Source organism: Indicator indicator, chromosome 5 (genome assembly GCF_027791375.1).
Source record: "Indicator indicator isolate 239-I01 chromosome 5, UM_Iind_1.1, whole genome shotgun sequence".
Lineage (NCBI taxonomy): Eukaryota > Metazoa > Chordata > Aves > Piciformes > Indicatoridae > Indicator > Indicator indicator.
Genome location: NC_072014.1, coordinates 34,221,694 through 34,242,786, shown reverse-complemented (window position 1 = coordinate 34,242,786; position 21,093 = coordinate 34,221,694). Strand labels below are relative to the sequence as shown.

General features: G+C 39.1%; 1 protein-coding gene across 4 annotated transcripts in view; it reads left to right on the top strand.

Moving 5' to 3' along the window:
* The window catches only part of DPP10 (dipeptidyl peptidase like 10), a 225,999-nt gene that overhangs the window by 58,611 nt on the left and 146,295 nt on the right, over window positions 1-21,093 (top strand). For all 4 annotated transcript variants that reach the window (XM_054381326.1, XM_054381325.1, XM_054381324.1 and 1 more), the window contains one exon: window positions 17,019-17,113. In XM_054381326.1, coding sequence (XP_054237301.1) covers window positions 17,019-17,113 — 95 coding nt within the window. The remainder of the gene's footprint in view (window positions 1-17,018; window positions 17,114-21,093) is intronic.

Below are 21,093 nucleotides of genomic sequence, written 5' to 3'. Positions count from 1 at the left end.
GTATGATGTAGAGAGCTGTTTCTGTACCCGAGCTGTAGAGGGAATTTTTCTAACTAAAACAAAGCTAGGCAAGTGCTTTATAGCTGAAGTTGCTCAGGGTGAGAGGCAAAACAATCTGGATGTGAGGACAGTTTAAGTGACGTAGAAAGTACTGCCCTTGTCTGTGCTGGGGTTTGCCCTCAGTGTTTTTCTCCTATGACTTGGTCAGAAGTTACCCTCATATATTCAGCTTTTAAATACTCTAACATTTTCTCTAAACTCACATATCATTGAAATGATTCACTAGCAATTTTTTTAAAAAACAATAACAATATAATTATAAAAGGAATAAACCAAACATCCTATTTTTGGCATTCTTGAACACATCATTATATTGATTAATTATGCATGAGTTTGGCCAGCATCTGTAGTGAACAAGTAAATCCATCTGAATTCATGATTCAGATTAAGTGACTGATGCTGTGCCAGCTGACTGCAGTTTGAAGATCTGGGATGAATGATGAGCCCTTCCTGGGCAAATATGCCTGGGCCACTGTGGCTGCCATTCTTCTCCCTCCCTGTGAGCTCATGCTCATTGGACTTGATCACTGAAAGTCCCTTCCAACCCCTAACATTCTGTGATCTCAGTGTCTCCTTGGTCTCAACAGTGCTTAATACCACCCTGGCTTCTCTTGCATGAAAATCATGATTTTAGTAGGCATTACATTTTTTAATTGCTACTTGAAAAAGAATCATTTGCATCACATGTATGTTTTGTGAAATGTATTTTTTATAAATAACTTGTCTAGGAAGTTGTGGGATTGGTATTATTTTCTTGGTTTGTGATTCATTGTTCACACTAATATATGATGTGATTGATGTTAATTGGATATATTGCATAGGTAAGTGTATAGCTACTCTTTTTTTTAGTCAGGCAGTATAAGAGCTTCCCAAAAGGATGTTAAGTTAAAGGGCATGAGTATTACCTCTTCTACAAGGATGCAATAATTTTGTTGTATTACCTCTTCAAAAGGATATCAGAAATCCTGATGTGGTCTATGTACTGTAGCTAATATTTAGCATTTGGTTATTATTTGTAGGCTGTTGAATTTATAACAGTGTATGTTGTATAGAGTGTATGTTGTATAGAGTTAGATGCCCTATCTCTTCAACATTTAACTATGGTAAGATTTGCTAGCAAATCTGTTGAGTTGCTCAAACGTGTCCAGAGAAGGGCAACAAAGCTGTTGAGAGGTCTGGAGCACAAACCCCATGAGGAGCAGCTGAGGAAATTCTTCACAGGAAGAGTGATTTGCCATTGGAATGTGCTGCCCAGGAAGCTGGTGGAGTCACTGTCCCTGGAGGTGTTTAAAATAAGACTGGATGAGGCACTTAGTGCCGTGGTTTAGTTGATTAGATGGTGTTGGGTGATAGATTGGACTTGATGATCTCGAAGGTCTTTAATTCCTTGATTCTGTAATTCTGTGATCATAGTACTCTTTATCCTGCCCCCATCATGTATACCTCTGGGTGGGCTCCTAACCTCTAGCCATCTATTTAATAACAAAAATATATGCAGTAGAATCTCATATACTAATTAGAACTAGTACTTAGAAACCCCATACTTAGAAATAACTTTGTGCTGAAAGGCTTCAAACGCTTTTTGTCTTAAAACAATCTAGCATGTTACAAAAAATGAAATGCAGGTTATTACAATGACAATTTTTAGCACTGAATGGATAGGGCTGAGTGATAGGTTGGACTGGATGATCTTGGAGGTCTTGTCCAACCTGGTTGATTCTATGATTCTACGATTCTAAGAGTGTTTAATTTGCTGTAAGAGTGCAGGAACATGGATGATAAAATTTTGTGTGATTTTTCATTGCTAAAAATAACTTTGTTTCATAGATACTCATGTAATTTTTGCTTATTTAATGAAAATAGTGAATATATTTTTATTATTTGGTGTATGCTTCCATTTTTCCTAGTGGTAAACAGTGAGTTCCTAGAACAGTGAGTAAATCCTACAGTAAGAGGCAGAGACAAGCTTTGCCAAACTCTGTCAGTGATGAGTTTCAAATACAGTCTTTTCCTGACTGCTTTCTTTGCTGTAGGGAATAAGTAATCTCTTGCCAAGAGCTATCTGCTTTCTTTTTTCCTTTTTCCCCTCTCTCTTTTCCTCTCATCTCCCCAAACCCAAGTATGCCAAGCATGTCTTCATCACTGAACACTGACTCATAGTGCTGATATTTCACTCCAGGGAGCGTGGAAGCTTTCTTTCTCTGTCCTTCTGCTGTGTAAGAAATGTGAAAAGTATTTCTTAGAGTCATTGGGATCAGGCCAAGGGTTCTTTGCCCAGTCTAGGCATCTGCATGGAACAAGATAGCCGTCTTCAAATATAGTAGCTATTTTCTTACTAGGAAGTAGTTTTTTCCTAGGAAACTCCATTTGTGGGTTCTTTTCTTGGAGGGAAAAAAGTGGAATGCTTCTGTTGTCAGTGCAGGGCTGTGCCTTTAAAGCCGATCCAATGCTTTTTTTTTTTTTTTGTCTAAACTGAAAATAAGTGTTACAATAACAGTAAAGTTGGGTTTCGTGTTTAGGGAAAATACAGAATCACAGAATCAATAAGGTTGGAAAAGACCTCAAGGATCATCAAAGTCCAACGTATCACTTAAGACCTCATGACTACCTAAACCATGGCACCAAGTGCCACGTCCAGTCCCCTCTTGAACACCTCCAGGGATGGTGACTCCACCACCTCCCTGGGCAGCACATTCCAATGGCTAACAACTCTCCTCACCTCGAGCCTAAACTTCCCCTGGTACAGCTTGAGACTGTGTCCTCTTGTTCTGGTGCTCATTGCCTGGGAGAAGAGACCAACCCCCTCCTGGCTACAACCTCCCTTCAGGTAGTTGTAGACAGCAATGAGGTCACCTCTGAGCCTCCTCTTCTCCAGTCTAAACAATCCCAGCTCCCTCAGCCTCTCCTCATAGGGCTTGTGTTCGAGGCCTCTCACCAGCCTCGTTGCCCTTCTCTGGACATGTTCAAGTATCTCAATGTCCTTCTTAAATTGAGGGGCCCAGAACTGGACCACTGCAGGAAAAGTTTGTGTTCTGTGCAGATAGGACATGTGAGTTTGTGTGGGGCACAGGCATTTATATGGACATCTTAATTAAAGTGATAGAAACTGAGTATTCAGTCATGAGCTCTGTCATTGCATCACATTGCATGGGACTCCCAGAAGGCCAAGTACAGAATGTATTGTGTAAGTATATTTGTGCATCGTAAATACATCCCTCGGTATGCAGAGTAGACTTAGCCCTGAAAAGTTGAATAGTCCCACTAAATGGAGCCTTGCTGAAAGATACTGCTCCTGAAAATGTGAGGGGCTAAAAATGTGAGGGGCTAAAAAACTAGATGCAAGTTTACAACTTATGCTGCCCTTTTTTTCCTCTATATATAGGGAAAAAAAAAAGTCCAATATGTTATGAAAGTCTGTTTTGGTCATGGTGCATGTCCATGCCTCTGCAACAGGTCTATTTTTAAAAAATGTAGGGTGATTCTTTCAGTATAGAATACAAAGGATTCTTGAATTCTGACCTACAGTCATGGATGAAGCCTCTTTGTTGTTCCTGTAGGCTGTTTTGGTGGGAGATAGGAGGCAATAGGAAAACGCTGGACATTTTTTGGTTTTTTAACCTTCCTTCTCTGGAAACATTCCAAAGCTGCCTGGGTGCGTTCCTGTGTGACCTGTTCTAGGTGATCCTGCTCTGGCAGGATGGGTTGGACTAAATGATCTTTTGAAATCCCTTCTAGCCTCTAACATTCTGTGATTCTGTGAAAACCTGCTTCATGTACTGCAGATGAGTATATGGAACTGATATGTAGGTTTTCCGCAGTCAGTTCAGTTTCAACATTCAACTAAAATAAAGTTAATGTTTAGCTGTACAAAAAGTAATCTTCCTTTGGAAAACCTGGAACACTTCTGTCTGTGTTCCAATTTGATGCATTAAGTTTGGGGTTTTTTTTTATATTTACTTCCCGTTACATGGGAAGTGAAAATAATAGAATAAAATCTGTTTGACAAATTCAACATCAGGAAAATGTTTCATAGAGAGTATAAAAATGAACAAACTGAAGATCTCCCATTTAGAAAGGTATATAATAGTCTTCTAAAGCAAAATATTTAAGTTTGAAAATATGGATCTTTTGCCACAGGTACAATTAACACCAAATCAAATTTCATTCCTGTTAATTGAGGATCAGCCCTTTTACATGTCCTGGTAGTGAAGTAGAGGAAAAAAAGCAAGGATGTTTTTGTTCAAGGCTTCCTCATGACATCGCGGTACTTCCTCTGGATCCATTTTAATTGTATTAGATTATGAGCACTGCTGAGTGTGTAATTTTCATCTTTCATCCTCTAGTTTATTCAGTCCTCCCAGCAATTTTTCTAGCGTTTTTTTGGTGCACAGAAATAAAAAATCCCCAAGCAGGTGTGTTAAGCTTTTAATAGAATAATTTCTAGGTTTTTGTAGCAGCTATTGAGCAAGTTAGCAGTTCAATGAAAAAATGACACATTCACTTAGGGAAGACCAGTAACTAACAAAATCAATAACAACGTTAATCTGAAAGTGGAGCAAGATCTAAATGTAATAATAAAAGGTGAATTGCTTAATTTCCTGATCAGAATCAGTGTAATTCCCTGGAATAATCAGTAGGATAAATTTGGAACCATAATTTAAGTATTTATTATTTGAAACTAACATATGACTAAAATACGGAGACAAATTCTGTTGTGTGACTTGCACATCACACCTGGAGCAGATCTGGGCTTCTCCTTTTGTGGGTAACACACAGTCAAATTAACACTAGATGTTCTTGCTGTTAAAGAACAGTTTTTGGCTTGCCAAGAGTGCCATTGTTCAACCTTTCTTGGATTTTCTTCTTATTGTAATATTGCCCTTCAGATACATTTTATTTTAAATTAATTGAATAGATGAGCTGCACACAGTGTCCCTAAATAATGTGTTGCCTTTTTAATTTTTAAAGGCAGAAGGTAAAGGACATGAAGATAATGTTATAATTAAAACTTAAATTGCTTGTTTCTCTTTCCCTTTGGAAATAAGACTTCATCTGTGAGCCAAATAAAATCTCTTTGTGAATGCTCTTTCCAGGTCATTATGAGGGGCTTTAGCTGATCTTTTTGTGTGAGCTTGCATCTGAGTTTCCTATTTGCATCCTGAGGAGAAGACTGTTGCACAAATCATTTCATCCTTCAGACCCACTTACTGCTCTTATGGAGATTGTAATGGGTGTGCTATGTAGGACAGGACCCCAAGACAAGCAGTGTGCTGGTGTTCCTACACAGTTACTGGCACTGCCTGGTTCCTCATGCTTCAGCAGACCAGTAGAATTACATGTACAGACTACACAATGATAACAAAACAATTGAATGCCAGAGGAAATTCTGCCAGTGTTTTCAAATGTTGATGCCAAAGCTTTGTTTCCCTATCTATGTCAATTAGAGACCTACACACTCACCATGTAATTTTCAAATTAGCTAGCATGGCTATTTCCCAAGAACTCCAGTCATATGGTAGGTAGTGAACACAGAAGAAAACAAGATCTCTTAAGTGCTTTCATTTCACAGCTTAAATTCAGATACAAAGGTTTTAATACTTCTGGGCAAAGAAAATAATTGTATATGCACTTTTCCTATGTCTAATTTCTAGTAAAAATCCAGATGACTGATAAGCAGAAATAATTCAATGTAGACTGATATATTAAGTGCAAATAAAATCAGAAAACAATGCCTTGATGTAGTTTATATATTAAAGGTTGGTTAATAATTCTCAAGAAATAATGATCTCCATTTAACCAACATGTTTTTCTTGTAAATGAAGATGAGACACCTGTTCTTTGGAAAGAGCAGATTAAATAATTAAAAGGGAACAGAAAATTCCCTACTTTTGTTAATTTTTAGATCCACTTAGAATATTTTGTTTATCCTTTGGTAGTATAAAATAAAAAAATACAAACCCCAAGTGCTCTCAGTTGCATGTTTTTGTGACATTTACCTGCACCTGCTAAATTGTGGGTCCACTGCACTGAAGCAAAACTCTCATTAACTCCAGTCGAGTCCAGATTTTAACAAAGATGTCTACATTTTAGCAACACTTGGATTCAGAGCAGCAAAACTGAAGCACATGATAAATATCTTGTAATAAAGGGTTAAGAGCAAATGGACTGGTGGCTTACTGAACTTTTTTGTACCATTTGTATGGTACATTTGTGCCATAATGATGAATATTTATTAAAATAAGAAGCATTTCTATTCCGCACAGATACTTTGAGTTATTATTCACGATCATTTTTAGTGGCAGAAAATTGTGAACTGCAAAAGATGCCTTTTTGTTGCCTCTAAGGAAAAACTTCAGAGCAGATTTAAACCTACATATCTAAGATCACATACTTTTTACCTTTTGCTACTCAGTACTTAGCAGATACTCAGTCTCAGGCATATGCATAAAGTACTAAAAATGAGGGGACTGATTTTCACAGATAACTAGCAATGTGTTCTGCATGTTCGGCATCTCAATTTGTGTACATTAGTATAATCCAGTTGATGATGACATAACTATTTCTAGAGGTTGAGGCTCAGACTTTGAGCTGTGGGCATACCTTGTTCACTGCTAGGCAAAACAGCAGCTGTGTTGACAAGCTTTCACACGAAGTGGCAGTGTATTTGAGGCATTGGACGAGGTTTGCATCCACATGTGCAGAACCTCAAGGAACCACATCTGTTGTTATTAACGTTTCATCATAGTAGTAAATAAATTCAAAGCAGTTTTTGTCAAGAAACTTGTGGACATGGCACTTCAGGACATTGTTTAATGGCCATAGTGGTGTTAGGTTGATGATTGGACTTGTTAATCTTAGGGATCTTTTCCAACCAAAACAATTCTGTGATTCCTGGTGTTGATGAGGACTAAACATTTGGTACCATTTGTGAATGGAGATGCACTCTGTGCTGTACTGGTCATGGAAGAGGCAGAAGAAAAGCATTCAAATTAGGCTGAATAAAATAAAATATTCTCCTCATCACTGAATATTGTAACACACTCCAAATAATCAGCATTATTTTCATTCTTAGGCTATTATCGTCCTGTATTCACTATGGGCCAGTATTCAAGAAAGTCAATGCATTTATTACAAAGTTTGCTTTTGTAAAGGCTACTGAGGTGTATGTTTTTGTGTGATGCAGTCTTATAAGAGCCATACCAGATGTGGTAAATTTAGTGATTGTAATTTTCGTTACAGTAGAAAGCTTATTCTGAAGAAGTGAATAGTCATTAAAAATTAAGGAAAATGGAGCACTGAGTGGAAATGTTACTTGCCACTGTTTTATATGTTTTTATATTGTTTTATATGCACATTTCTTTTGAGACATAGAATATTGTCCTCTAATTTCATTGACTAAAGTTGAAGAGTTAGATGCTCTGATAGAAGGTTGTTCCATGCTGAATGAAACATCTGCTAAGACCTGAATAAAAGTAATTTGATAGTATGTATATATATATATATATTTCACCTTTCAAGTGCCTGTGAATACTTCTTCTCCACAAAACCATTTGCAAGATTTTCAGTAGCAAATACTCTGACTCTAGGCTATCCTTGCTCTCACTTATGTTTTAGATGTTACACTGCATAATCACATGTGCTCTATCCTCAGTTCTCACTTAGGTTCTAGATATATGTAACCACATGTGCTGTATCCTCTATTTTGAGTAGAGTTTCTTCAAAAGGAAGCTTTGTAGAGTCTGTACTGGGTTTGGCACAATTTCCACATGCTAAGGAAATTATCTGGAGAGTGGTAAATAGTAAGCATCAGCACTGTCAGTGTAAATCCAGAAATCTTACGCCATGACCTTGTTTGCCTTTGATGTGGTCTGCTGGGAGTGCCAGATTCTTAAGAGCTGTGTTACGCAGCCTGTTAAGGACAGCCTTAAGGCCACTTCAATATTATACCTGCAATCTTTGCACTGCAAGCCTGCAGCCTGAGTGTGGTGATAGGCATTAAGCCATCGACTCGAGCTGAATCAGCTTGCTGAGATGTCTTCATGTAGACAAAGTGGGTGAGAAAACGACAGCCCTACAGCTGCTCCAGAGACTGATCTTTTACTGTGCTGTGTACACACACCTTAAATGGTAAGTTTCTCACTTGTTGGGCTTCTCTGGAATGCCAGTCACATCGAGAGCACCATGGTAGTGGGAATTCTGGTGAGCTCCCGGGAGTGTTTGAAAGGCACCATAAGTTCACATTTCTATTGCAGGTTGAAATAGCCAGTTTTATTTCAGAAGGGCCATGAGGATGATCAGAGGGCTGGAGCACCTCTCCCATGAGGACAGGATGAGAGAGTTGGGGTTGTTCACTTTGGAGAAGAGAAGGCTCTGAAGAGACCTTATTGTGGCCTTCCAGTATCCAAAAGGGACCTACAAGAAAGCTGGTGAGGGACTTTTTAGGGTGACAAGTAGTGATAGGACTGGGGGGAATGGATGGCTAGAGGAGGGTAGATTTAAATTAGACATTAGAAAGAAGTTCTTCACCAAAAGGGTGGTGAGACACTGGACCAGGTAGTCTAGAGAGGTGTTGGAAGCCCCATCCCTGGATATTTTTAAGGCCAGGCTGGATGTGGCTCCGGGCAACCTGATGTAGTGGAAGCTGTCCCCACCCATGGCAGAGGGGTTGGGACTAGACAATCTTTGAGGTCCCTTCCAACCCTGACAATTCTGTGATTCTGTAATTGTAATTATGTACAGGTAGAAAAGGACATAAATCTTCCTTCCTTTGAAATCACTGTCTCACATCTTTGCTGGTTCAGTAAACTGTGTGAAATCAGGCCTGGGCCATGCTGCCCCCTCCACAGTAGAGCCGTCTGCATGTGTCTGGCTTGTCTTTTTGACAGTCTCAGCAGACAGGTCAACTCCTGGGACTGTCAGAGAAATGCTGCTCTATTGAGATATCTTATTGTCTCCTTGGGGAGGAGTCTGGAATGGATGTGTAACTGACTGATAATTTGTTCCCCAATTTTCTCAATAGTCCAGGGACTTGTACATTATTCAAGCAACAGCTGGCTGACTCCATTGCCAAGCTGGCTCCATAATAGTCCTTAGTGCAATGCAAGAGAACAACCAGAGATGCTATTTTATTCCTGAGCAAAACTTTTTCCATTTACTTGGGAAATCTGAGCAGTGTTGTGGAAAATTTAATAAAAAATGGAATGTTGTAGTCAGGCAATCACGTCTACAACAATGTCTGTTTCACCATCACTGTGCAATGTGAAGTGAGAAAACTGAAATGCTGGTATAACTCTCCCTATTCTTTCTCTTCACATTTTTTAGTACATTAAGTACAGTGCATTTTCCAGTTTGAGGCCCCTAAATATATGTGTGTGTGTGTATATATAAAATTTATATATTTTTTTTTTATATATATATATATTTTTTTTTTTTAAGCAGAGAAAACAGCTAAGTGAAAGTGTAGCTACCAGAAAGTTTCCAGGAGTAAAAACCTAGTGGACATTATTAGAGTTATGTGGCACATGAGCAGTGATATTGCCTACTGGAAGGCTGTCAGAGTGACATGGCTGACAGTGTCTGCCATGAATGCTGCTCTTTCTGCTTCTCTTTTTCCTGGTGCTGATTTACTGTTAACTGCATTTCATACAAATTGGAATGGACTAACAGACTCAAATCTGTTATCCCAACCATTTAACACCAAGAAATCATGCCTTGTTCTAGGGGAGAAGTGAATATCCCTAAGTTTTTCCTCCCACTAATGACAGAAACACAGATGGGGATTTCTGCATTAAGAAAAGTGAAATGGGAAAAGTATGAGGAGGAAAGACAGAAATATTCAAACCTTGTGCTTTAGTTCATCAGCTGGTTTTTTTGGGTTGGATAACTGTCTCCCTTTTGTATTAGTACACACATAGATCTGCTTTTTACGTTTAATTTTCTTCATCTGCTTTGTAGTGCTTTGTCCTGTTGTGTTCTAAATTACTTCTGATAGGAGATTGTGGCATAACTCATATCTTCTTTCAACTTTTTGTAATTGTTAGAAAGTTCCTTAAATGATGTAAGTTAACATCTTGCTGATATATTGAAGATTTCAGAAGGCTGTAGTTCAGTTCTAGCTCTGTTACTGTGAGTCTACTCCTGAAATAGGAAACAAGGCAGACACTGCTGGGACAGCCTGAATTTGGGAAGTCTGAGTGACCAGATTTCTGCAGAGGTGCTGTGCTCACTTCCAAGCAGAAACCCAGGGCAGTAGAAGAGAACTGCAGAAAAGTTTCTTCATCCAGGAAGACTGGATGAAGAAACTGGATGAAGACTGGAAAACAAATAGCTCCAGGAAGCAATTTCTGCTCTCTGCAGGAAAACACTGGAAAATTCTAGATTAGAACACCTGTGTTATCACAGCAGTACGTAGAAGAGGAATATATCTTTCAAAATCCTGGGTGTGGTGGATTAGTTTTGCTGCAAAACTAAGTTGACGACACATGTGGATTCCACAATGTGTCTGGGTAGAGTCCCAGTAGAGTCACGGGAACTTTATTCAGATACATGCTCTGTGATTATCTGCTTTTCAATCTGTCTAGCTGTATCTTTGTTGTCTTTGTGAAATAAATCAGCTCCATCTTTCCAGCATCTACAGGAATGACTTGTTTAGGCAGCAGACAGGTGTGCTCTTCCAGCTGAGCTCATCACAGACATTACTACCTGTGGCTGATGATCGCTTTTCACCTTTATTGCTTCCCACAGCTCTGAAGAGAATATTTCCTCACTCGCTTCAGTTCAAACTCACGAAGTCTTGCTTTAACTGCACTGTACATTTTACTACTGCATTTTTTTTTTCTTCTAAGCCAGTCCCCCTATGGATTTGTTAATATTCAAGAACTATCTGTCTCTGTCCCATCTGAAGGGCGAACACAGGGATATCAGCAGTTGTAATAATGAGGCACAAGCCTGTGCAATTGCATGACAGGGAAAGAACCTGCAATTTTATAAATGAATAGTGACTGTTGGCAATAGCTGAAGGTTTTCTTATGTTGATACAGTAACTGGGACCACTGACAATCAGAATGAATGGAGCATGGCTTGGTTTGAGATCCAACAACAAGGTTAGGAAAAGAGGAGTATACACTGGTTATGAATAGAGAATTGAAATTTCCAGGCCAATCCATTGTACCTGATTGCTTTATTCTAGAGCTGAAGAAAATAGGAGGGCAGGCTTTGTGCAAATACCTGCAATCCTAGTTTGTGCTAGTAACCCCTTTCTGCACAAATATGCAACATGCAATAAATAGAAGTATATTTAAAAAAATATATATATAAATATAAAAAATAAGTTCAGGTTGGTTTTGATTAGGCTGGCTAATCTATCAATATCAGCATAACATTTGAGATCTGCTCTCTTGGGCTGTATCTTCACATTAGTACAGCTCTATATAATAACTGAGAAGTCCACCTTCTCAGCAAAGTGGATTTGCTTATATCCAGCAGGATGCTACTCTGACCATGCTGCTTGCATTTCTGTAGCTACTGTGCTATAAGATGCCCTCTTGTTTTTTTATTAATGTTTTAGCATAGGAGGGAAAGGAAGCAGAAGATCTGAAGTCATAAAGTACAGGAATTGCCTGTCTCTACCACTTCACAAAGCATTTTGAATAGGGAATCTTCTTTACAATAAAAGGTTGTCTGGAAGAGTCACAGTTTACGTTCTAAAACCAGTACAGAACAAATATTGTATTGAAAGCACTAGTAAGAAGGGCCTAAACTTTTTGAAAAGCAGTGAAAATCTTGCTCAGCTGACATGTGACTGATCTGGTGTATTGAGATGTGGCCTGTATCTGTAATATCTTTGTAAATTACTATTTTATTTCGTTAGTAAACACTTACTTAGACAAAGATTTGTCTAGCACCTCCTGTTCATTAATCAGAAAGCATTCTCTATTTTAATTAGCATGGCATTTTCTATAATCAATTTCATGAAATGCCATCTGCAGTTCTAATAAATCTGTGTACAGCAAAGCCTGATTGGCATGTGTTGACAGCAAGGTATCAACCTTCTTCTGTGTTTATGCTTTTTTACAAAAAGCAAAATACAAGGGAAAGGAGGACTCTGACTTGCTAATTCTGCTGTTTGTGCTGCAAACCAGAGTTCTATTTAAACAAACCAAATCTTAATAAATATTTTCCAGTGTTTACAACCTTTAGGTTAACACCATCAGTAATTTCAGAAGACTCCCCTGAGGCCTTCTTATTCTAGATGTTGTGGAGCAGATTTTCAGCATTGCTTGAATGTCTCTCCTTCACTTTCTATATGCTGCTTACTCCCTCAAGACTGGTTTATATATTGTCTTAATAGCTGATGGTTTCTATGCACAAAACTGTCTGACTGCTGATGCTGCTGTTCCCCCAGAAACGCCTTGGGGCTCCTGTGAGCAGCAGCCCCAGAGCTGATCAGCTAGGCATCCTCCAGCCAAGTGAAAAGCAGGATCTGGTAGAGGGATGGGACTATGTGTCTGCTCCTCTTGCTATGGTACTTGCTGGATGGGAGAAGCCCCAGATTTGGGTCCTTGTTCTGTATTATGAGAACTGAGAATGTGAAGTGAACAAAAGTTCTTCAGATTTCTGTAACACTCATCATTTGTTAGGATGTGAATGCTTAATGTCAATGCATGCTGCTTTTGGGCTCCAGAAGACAACTAGGTTAGGCTGTGATTTAGAGTGCTATAAACAAATTAGCCAGCAAATATCTGTCTATACTCTATGTATCTTCTTTGTAAACCATTTGCTTCTTCAAACTATTCAATATCAGTAACAGTAAATTCTACAACACTAAGCCCAGTCCTAGGAAGTTGCATGTGGTCTGTCTTCAATGAAACTGACGGATCTGCACAAATATATCTCAGGAGTTACCATGAAATAAACCTTACTATCAACAAATTATTAGAATCTAATAATTACTCTACCAAAGTAAATTTGTTTTACCAACAAAATTTACATCAACAGTACTATGGATTTGGTAGGATTTTTTTTTTCTTTACCCCAGATGGGATCTATTGATTCTGCTATCCCTTGTCACTATTCCCATCTGCAGATAATCTCAGTGAACATAGTGGCAGTGTAGATTTACAAGCTCAGCAATTTTTAGGTTTATAATAAGCTTGAATATGATGAATGTTAAAGGCTAGAGGACAAACAAAATGTGTATTCACAGGTTAAAATTCACAGCTTAAGAAATCTATGAACAGAATAGAACAATATTCAATAAAATAAGCCCACTGGTAGCACCACAACTCTCACTTGGCTAAGATGAATCATGCATTGAATAGTTCAGATTCAGGAATCCTAACTCCTGTGGCTTTAGTGAGACTGTAATGCAGTTCTGTTGTCATAAATTTACAGGGTCCATGAAGGGCAAGGTTCCTGTTTTTATGCTTTCTAAAGGAAACCCCACTTGTTTCAGAAGCTGTTGGATCTTTCTAAGTACAACATTGGTAATTCTTAGTATTTGATTAACTGGTCATGTCTCATATCTCTGTTGAATTGTGATCTCTTGTAATATATCCCAGATTTAGAGACCTACAGGATTTCACATCACCTTTGTTTAATCATGCATAGGACATGACTAGCCTTCCCTTGACTCTTAGAGCTGAAGTATGCTGTTAATAAATATATCAACAGTTTAAGGCACACAGGGAGGGAGTCTCTTGGAGTGACTCAGTAGGAGAAAAAGCTTGAATATGTGATAAGTATCCTGGAGCTGCTTGTGTGGTGTAAAGGTCTGACTATGCAGATACCACCAATAAAAGAGGAAGAGTTCCAACTGCTATAAAGTTGGATCAGTATTGAGGTGAAAGTGAATATGGCACTGGACTGAAAATCAAGAGACTTAAATTCCCCAGTGTGCTATTGACAGGCTGTGTCACCTGCATCAGATAACTTCAGCTCTTTGTATATCTTCTTTATCTGTTACATTTTGTTCTGTCAGTTGTGATTCTGTGCAGCAGGAAACTGACGACATGTAATCAAATTTCTAGTAAAACAGATTTGTGCATTTTTAAACAAGGAAAAAACTGGTTTTGGAGGAAATAGTTTCCCTACTGGGCCAAACTCTCACACTAGCACAATTCAGGGTGTGATTTTCAGTGATAGTGATGTAATGAAGGATGTGAGTTAGTCCATTTCCCTCCACAAATAATTCATAATTTCTCATTAGAATTTAAGAGTATGATTTTTTTTTTTTGTCATCTGTGAACATACATGGTGTCATGTATGAAGCTAATTGGAACAATGAGTACTGCAAATTAATTTTCTAGCATTTGGGACATGGCAGAGTGTTGTCGATTCAATAAATAAGGGAAAATTCAATAAATGGGGGTAAACGAGTTATTGTAGAATTGATGGAGGTCAAGCCACTTGTCAAAACCAAAAAGTTTTGCATTGATTTCTCCGCATTTTATGATACTTTGCTTGCATTTTGACATTCTTTGGAATGACATATATAGGCCAGGAACAGTACAGAGCTGCATCTCCTGCCAACAACACATGTATTAATCTTGAGCAGAACCTTTAGCAGTGTTGATCCTATATTGTTAGCCACTATTTTGTAGGAAGAATCCTGGACTTACTGCCACTATTTTATTTGGGACTGATGTCAGGATAACTTAAATAGAGACCCTTTGTTGGCTGTCTTTACCTTCTAGCAACACAGAATAAACTTTCAAGTCATCCAGTGCTCTGGAGTTTCCAAAGTTTTCAAGTAGGAAATTTTCAATGAGCTGTTTTGAAGACTCTTTTGTGTTCATCATCTAGGCTTAGTGAATTCTTCATAGAGGATTCCTTACATTCTCCTTTGCTCAAGACAAAATGCTTTCTGTTTTAGTGATGTCCTCACATAGATAACGTGGCTCTCCAGTGCTGCAATTTGTGCCAAGAGATTTTTATGTCATACTGCTCTTTGTTTTAAACTAAATCAGAATTTCTTTGAAGTTGGAGCTCTGCATCTCTGATGGCTTTGAGAACTGTCATGGATTCCTGAACTTTTTCATGGTGAAGACACTTAGATAATAAACAAAATAAATCAATCAGTTGTGTAAAGGGACAATGTTAAGGACTAGGTATTATTTTCTTCTTTAGACTTTTTTACTCTAGATGGCAAAAACGTCAAAACAAATTTATGTTTATGGCTCTTATTTACATTAGAGCTATCAATGGAAAAAGCATCATGATGTTGCTTGATCATCAACTATCACATTATCCAGCATAGCAAGATCTTGACTGGAACGAGACTTCCATATAAATTAATATGATGACTTTTGAAGACTGTCTTTATGCTTGATGCTTGTTTGATATTTTGTTGTATCTTTTATTCGAGAGTCCCTATACATTTTGCAAGTGTTTCTTTAATTCATGTACTTCAAAAGTTAACTACTGAAACCAAAATAGAGATGAAAGCCCATGGTCAGTGAGAGGTATCATTATTGTCCAGTGAAGTCTGCCTTTTGAAGAAGCCTGACTCTCAGTTTTCTGTTTTGGTGATTTGAATGTGTTTTCTTCTAACCTGAGAACAAAGGCTTTGTTAGAATCACTTCTAAGGAGATATGTGAACATGGTGTTCAGCAAAAGCTTTTTTCTTTGCAAAACTTTACTTTGGTATATATGACCTGGATGAGGGCATTGAGAGTACCCTCAGCAAGTTTGCTGATGATACAAAACTGGGGGGGTTGGCTGATACCCTGTCACGCTGTGCAGCCATCCAATGTGACCTGGACAGGCTGGAGAGCTGGGTGCAGGCAAACCTCATGAAGTTTAATAAGGACAAGTGCAAGGTCTTACCATCTGGGGAGAAAGAACAAGCGCCAGTACAAGTTAGGGGCTGCCCTGCTGGAAAGCAGCTCCACAGGGAAAGACCTTGGAGTGCTGGTGGACAGCAAGCTCTCCATGGAACAACAATTTGCTCTTGTGGCCAAGAGAGCCAATGGGATCCTGGGATGGATCAAGAAAGGTGTGTCCAGCAGGTCAAGGGAAGTTCTTCTACCTCTCTACTCTGCACTGGTGAGACCACACCTGGAATAGTGTGTCCAGTTTTGGGCTCCCTACTTCAAGAGAGACAGAGACCTGCTGGAGAGAATCCAACAGAGAGCCGTGAGGATGATTAGGGGACTTGAGCATCTCCCCTATGAAGACAGACTGAGGTCCCTGGGGCTGTTTAGTCTGGAGAAGAGAAGACTGAGAGGGGATCTGATCAATGTCTATAAATATGTGAGGGGTGGGTGTCAGGAGGAGGGGGCCAGGCTTTTTTCAGTGATTCACAGTGATAAGACAAGGAACAATGAGTTCAAACTTGAACATAGAAGATTTCAGCTCAACGTGAGGAGAAAGTTCTTTACAGTGAGGGTGACAGAGCCCTGGAACTGGCTCCCCAGGGGAATTGTGGAGTCTCCTTCTCTGGAGACTTTCAAAACCCACCTGGATGTGTTCCTGTGCAGACTATCCTAGGTGATCCTGCTTTGGCAGGAGGGTTGGACCTGATGATGATCTCTTGAGGTCCCTTCAAACCTCTGATATACTGTGATACTGTGATACTGTGATATGTCCCTTTTCACAGTGCACGTGGTTGGTCTTTGAAGTGTCAGAGTGATAGTCAGATTTAAATGAGAACAGTTTTACATTCAAGATGTCAGTTTGTTCACAGGTATCCCATTGGGTATGATTTCACCATGGAAAATGTTTCCATTTAAATTAAATAATATTTTTGAGTGAGATGAACATGCTATGAGACATAAACTGGTATTTTTAAAGCTCATAAGGCAAATTAAAAAAAAACAAAAAAAAACTAGCTATTATGAATGCAATTTTTCTCTCAATCTTGTTTGCATAGTGCAATAAAGATATTCCAGAGACCTCAATATGCTGGGTTTCTCTACAGATTTTGTATTTGCTAACTTCTAATGCTTTTATTGTTGCAGATGCAGCAGTGGTGTATAAAACCAGGAATGGACATGTTGTTGAACTGAATGTAGAAACAAATACAACTACATTAATACTGGAAAATACAACTTTTGTAAGTAATATATATTATTTACTTATTTCTTAGTGGAAGTCTGTTACATTTTTTTCCTGCAAGAGGAGTGAGTGAGTATGTTTAAAGGTCACAGAAAATGCGTTTATAACCTAGACCTCATTACATATAAATGGAAAGCATAATCCATTCCTCTATCAGTGCACAGTTTCTGGTTGAAGTTTGTTGTTTTATTCAAGCTGTGTGTAAATAACCAAGATGTTGGTGTATATGTTGTTGGCTGTATTCCATGCTTTGTCCAGGCCATTGAAGGATCATGTCTGGCATATGTGCTGGTGACTCTACCTGATGTCTGCTATAATACATTTCATAAAATAAGGGAATTTCACTCAGACGTTGAGAGCTTGTCACTCTTTGAATAGGGAAAAAGTGTTCAAAAATTGTATTAAGATTTTCCTTTAAGTAATTAAATATGCAAAGAAAAATATATTTCCTATCCCTGTTAGTCTCTGTCTTGTTCCTCTGTGCTTTAATGGTGAGCTAGATGATTGTGGATTATTCCTCTTGACTAGTACATACATAAGTGCTTTGCACATGTTTCTGACTTGCAGTAATTGCTGAGTGCTTTTATGCTTTAGTCAATGGTTCCTTTTTCCTCTGCTTTGTGGTGTTCTTCTCAGTGATACCCTGTAATTCTTATCAGTTTTGCAGCATAAATGTGTGACTTGTCAATCTTTCTTCATAAATACTCCATACAGACCACTGGCTGTTATTAATCCCTGTGTTTTTAAAATCTTTTGCACCTGCAGACCCAAAGGATAACTCATTTTCATCAGCAGTCTTTAGCAAAGGCTGATTTTATTCCTGGTCTGTTCATGGCCTTTGCTGATGCTGATTCTTCCTTTCAAAACGTAAAGCTCATGGTGACCTTTTCTTCTAACTCCTTGAACTAGAAAGAGGAGAGTAGAACTTCAGGAGAAAGAACATGATGCTGACTTCCTAGGTCAATGTAAAGATGAAGGAGGGGGAGAGGAAAGAACTGCATTTTAAAGGTGTGTGTCAGGCTCCCTTTCAGTAAGATGAAGCCATCCATATGCTGGGAAGTGCCTTAGGGTACTTCTTCACTTGGAAAAAGGCTGGCAGAGAATTAAAAATGGGTGAAAAGGTGAATTTCTGTAAAGTACAAACCAAAAGGTATTACAGAATCATATTCCCTCTTATCTGTGTATGTGTGTGTGAGCACTTGCCTGGCTAAGTAAAGGATTAACTGTGTCAGGCCTATCTATTGCCTTTAGTTAATAACATGAATGCAAGCTGCTTGGACATCCTTGACTATAAAACTAGACTTTAGTTTTCTTGAAGATGAATTCATATATTTTTGGCTGCAAGTATTTGGCTCATGGGATGTCAAGTGTAATGCCAGGATGACAAGCTATTCAGACCGTTGTGCTAAGCCAGCCTTGCCAAGTAACAATGGATCAGCATGGACAGCTGCTTCACACTGTGAGGGTAGCCTCTTCTCACAAAGCTGCATTTCTCTGGGCTTTTTATGGAACTGATTTATCCATAAGTCAGGCAGACTGAGAAAGCTCTAGACACTAGGTATCAACTCTTAATTAGAAATGTGAGATACCCATCCATAATGAATTATATTCAAGTAACCATTTTACAAGTATGGACAGAACAGACACAAATAAAAATGTGTCCTTTTTTTCCTGCAATGCTCCTCTTTGTACACAGTCAAAAGCTAAGAATGTTAGAGGTAAATAATTCCAGCAATGATTATTCATGTGGAAGTAGTTGGTGTATGTTTGGCAGACAGCAATAGGAAATGTTGCTGTGCTGATTTGTCTGCTGACAAAGTGGTCAGCAATCCTAGCAGAAGAGTATAACATTGCAGAGGCAGAGTGTATGGCTGAAATCAAAAGGTGTCCTGTTCTTCTAGGCTCCACTGTCTTGAAATTAACACTGCTAAATGTACTCTTCCAAACTTAGACACCTGGATTGTTAATCAAACATTTTCTTTGCTCAATCTCACATCTGCTTAATCACTGGTGCATAATTAGAATGGTCTGGCTTAATGACTCTGCAGATATATCTCGTAAAATACCACACAGATCCAACAGAGGCAGTGGCAATACAAGTTCTTATGTTCTTCCCTATCAAAGGATTTTAGTCATGGAAGAGTCACCTTGTGATGGGAGTTATTAGTCTGCTTTCAATCTGCATTCCTCCTGTTTGCTGCTCTGCTCAAGCAGCCTGCAGAAGTGTCAGGTTTTTCTTGCTAATGTTGATAATTGTCCATTGAAAACTGAACTGCCGTGCTGAACTCATTGTGCAGAGGCAGAGAGCTAGTAATGACTCTTTGTCACTACTGATTGGGCTGTATTTGAACCAGCAGCTTGGAAGATAGTTTCTTTTTTCATTATTAATCCCCTAAAGCAGTCTTCCACTGTGTGCAGGTCACTGGCTCTTCTTTTGCATCTTAGAGACTGCTTTTTTTGCGCAAAGTACATTTCCTTTATCCTTCTTTGTGTTGTTTATTGTCTAAAAGTCGAGTAGATCTACTGAAGAGGCAATATGCTTAACATGGATATGTGTCTGCAAAAAACAGACTGCAGTTTTTGAAAAAAACATGTGTTACATGTATAAAAGATTTGACAAGACTCCAGCTATAAAAATAACTTAAAAAGATATTCGTGCACCTGGAGAGAAGGTCATAGGGAAGTATGTGGCCAACATTCCAAAATTAAAATAATTTCTTTCCAGTTTCATTATGTTTTATTCAGAAATAGATGAAATTGCTGCACTTCATTTGCACTTTCATTTGTACTTTTCAAATTGCATCCTTTTCTGCAGTCAATCTATTAATAAAATAATCTGTCCTTTATATCATAGTATCATAGAATCAGTCAGGGTTGGAAGGGACCACAAGGATCATCTAGTTCCAACCCCCCTCCCATGGCCAGGGACACCTCACACTAGATCAGGCTGGCCAGAGCCTCATCCAGCCTGGCCTTCAACACCTCCAGGGATGGGGCCTCAACAACCTCCCTGGACAACCCATTCCAGGCTCTCACCACTCTCATGGTGAAGAACTTCTTCCTCACATCTAGCCTGAATCTCCCCACTTCCACCTTTATTCCATTCCCCCTAGTCCTGTCACTACCTGATATCCTAAAAAGTCCCTCCCCAGCTTTCTTGTAGCCCCCTTCAGATACTGGAAAGCCTCGGAGCCTTCTCTTCTCCAGACTGAACAGCCCCAACTCTTTCAGTCTGTCCTCATAGGGGAGGTGCTCCAGCCCTCTGACCATCCTGGTGGCCCTTCTCTGGACACCTTCCAGCATGTCCATATCCCTCTTGTAATAGGGGCTCCAGAACTGGACACAGTACTCCAGGTGGGGTCTCACCAGAGCTGAGTAGAGGGGGAGAATCACCTCCCTTGATCTGCTGGCCACACTTCTCCTGATGCAGCCCAGGCTCTGCTTGGCTTTCTGGGCTGCAAGTGCACATTGACAGCTCATGTTGAGCTTCTCGTCCACTAGCACCCTTATGTCCCTCTCCTCAGGGCTGCTCTCCAGATAACTCTTTTTAGTTATGTCACTGTATTTGGTATCTTGTAAAGCACAGAGAATATCTGTTAGCATCACTGGATGTTGTGGTTTAAAGACATTTTCTTCTGCATATTTGTTCTCTGAGTGTATTCATGTAGTGCATTCTGTTTAAGCTGTCTAATAAACAGTTAAAATTCTGAGCCAGCAGCATACAAATGTCAACAGCTGGAGGCTGGGCAAGTCTTCTATTAACTGAAGCCAAAAAAAAAGCCCTAGACATTAATCACTGTGTGGCATCCTGATGTTTGTGATGCTGCCTCGGTGTGTGACTACAATATGTTCTCTATCACCTGTCTGAGCTGCCTATCACCATGATTGTAAGTGACATGCCTCCCAGTATTTCAGCATTTAACAATACTTTGTTACACATTTCAGTTCCAAAATAAGCAGTATTATGCCATGCTTATC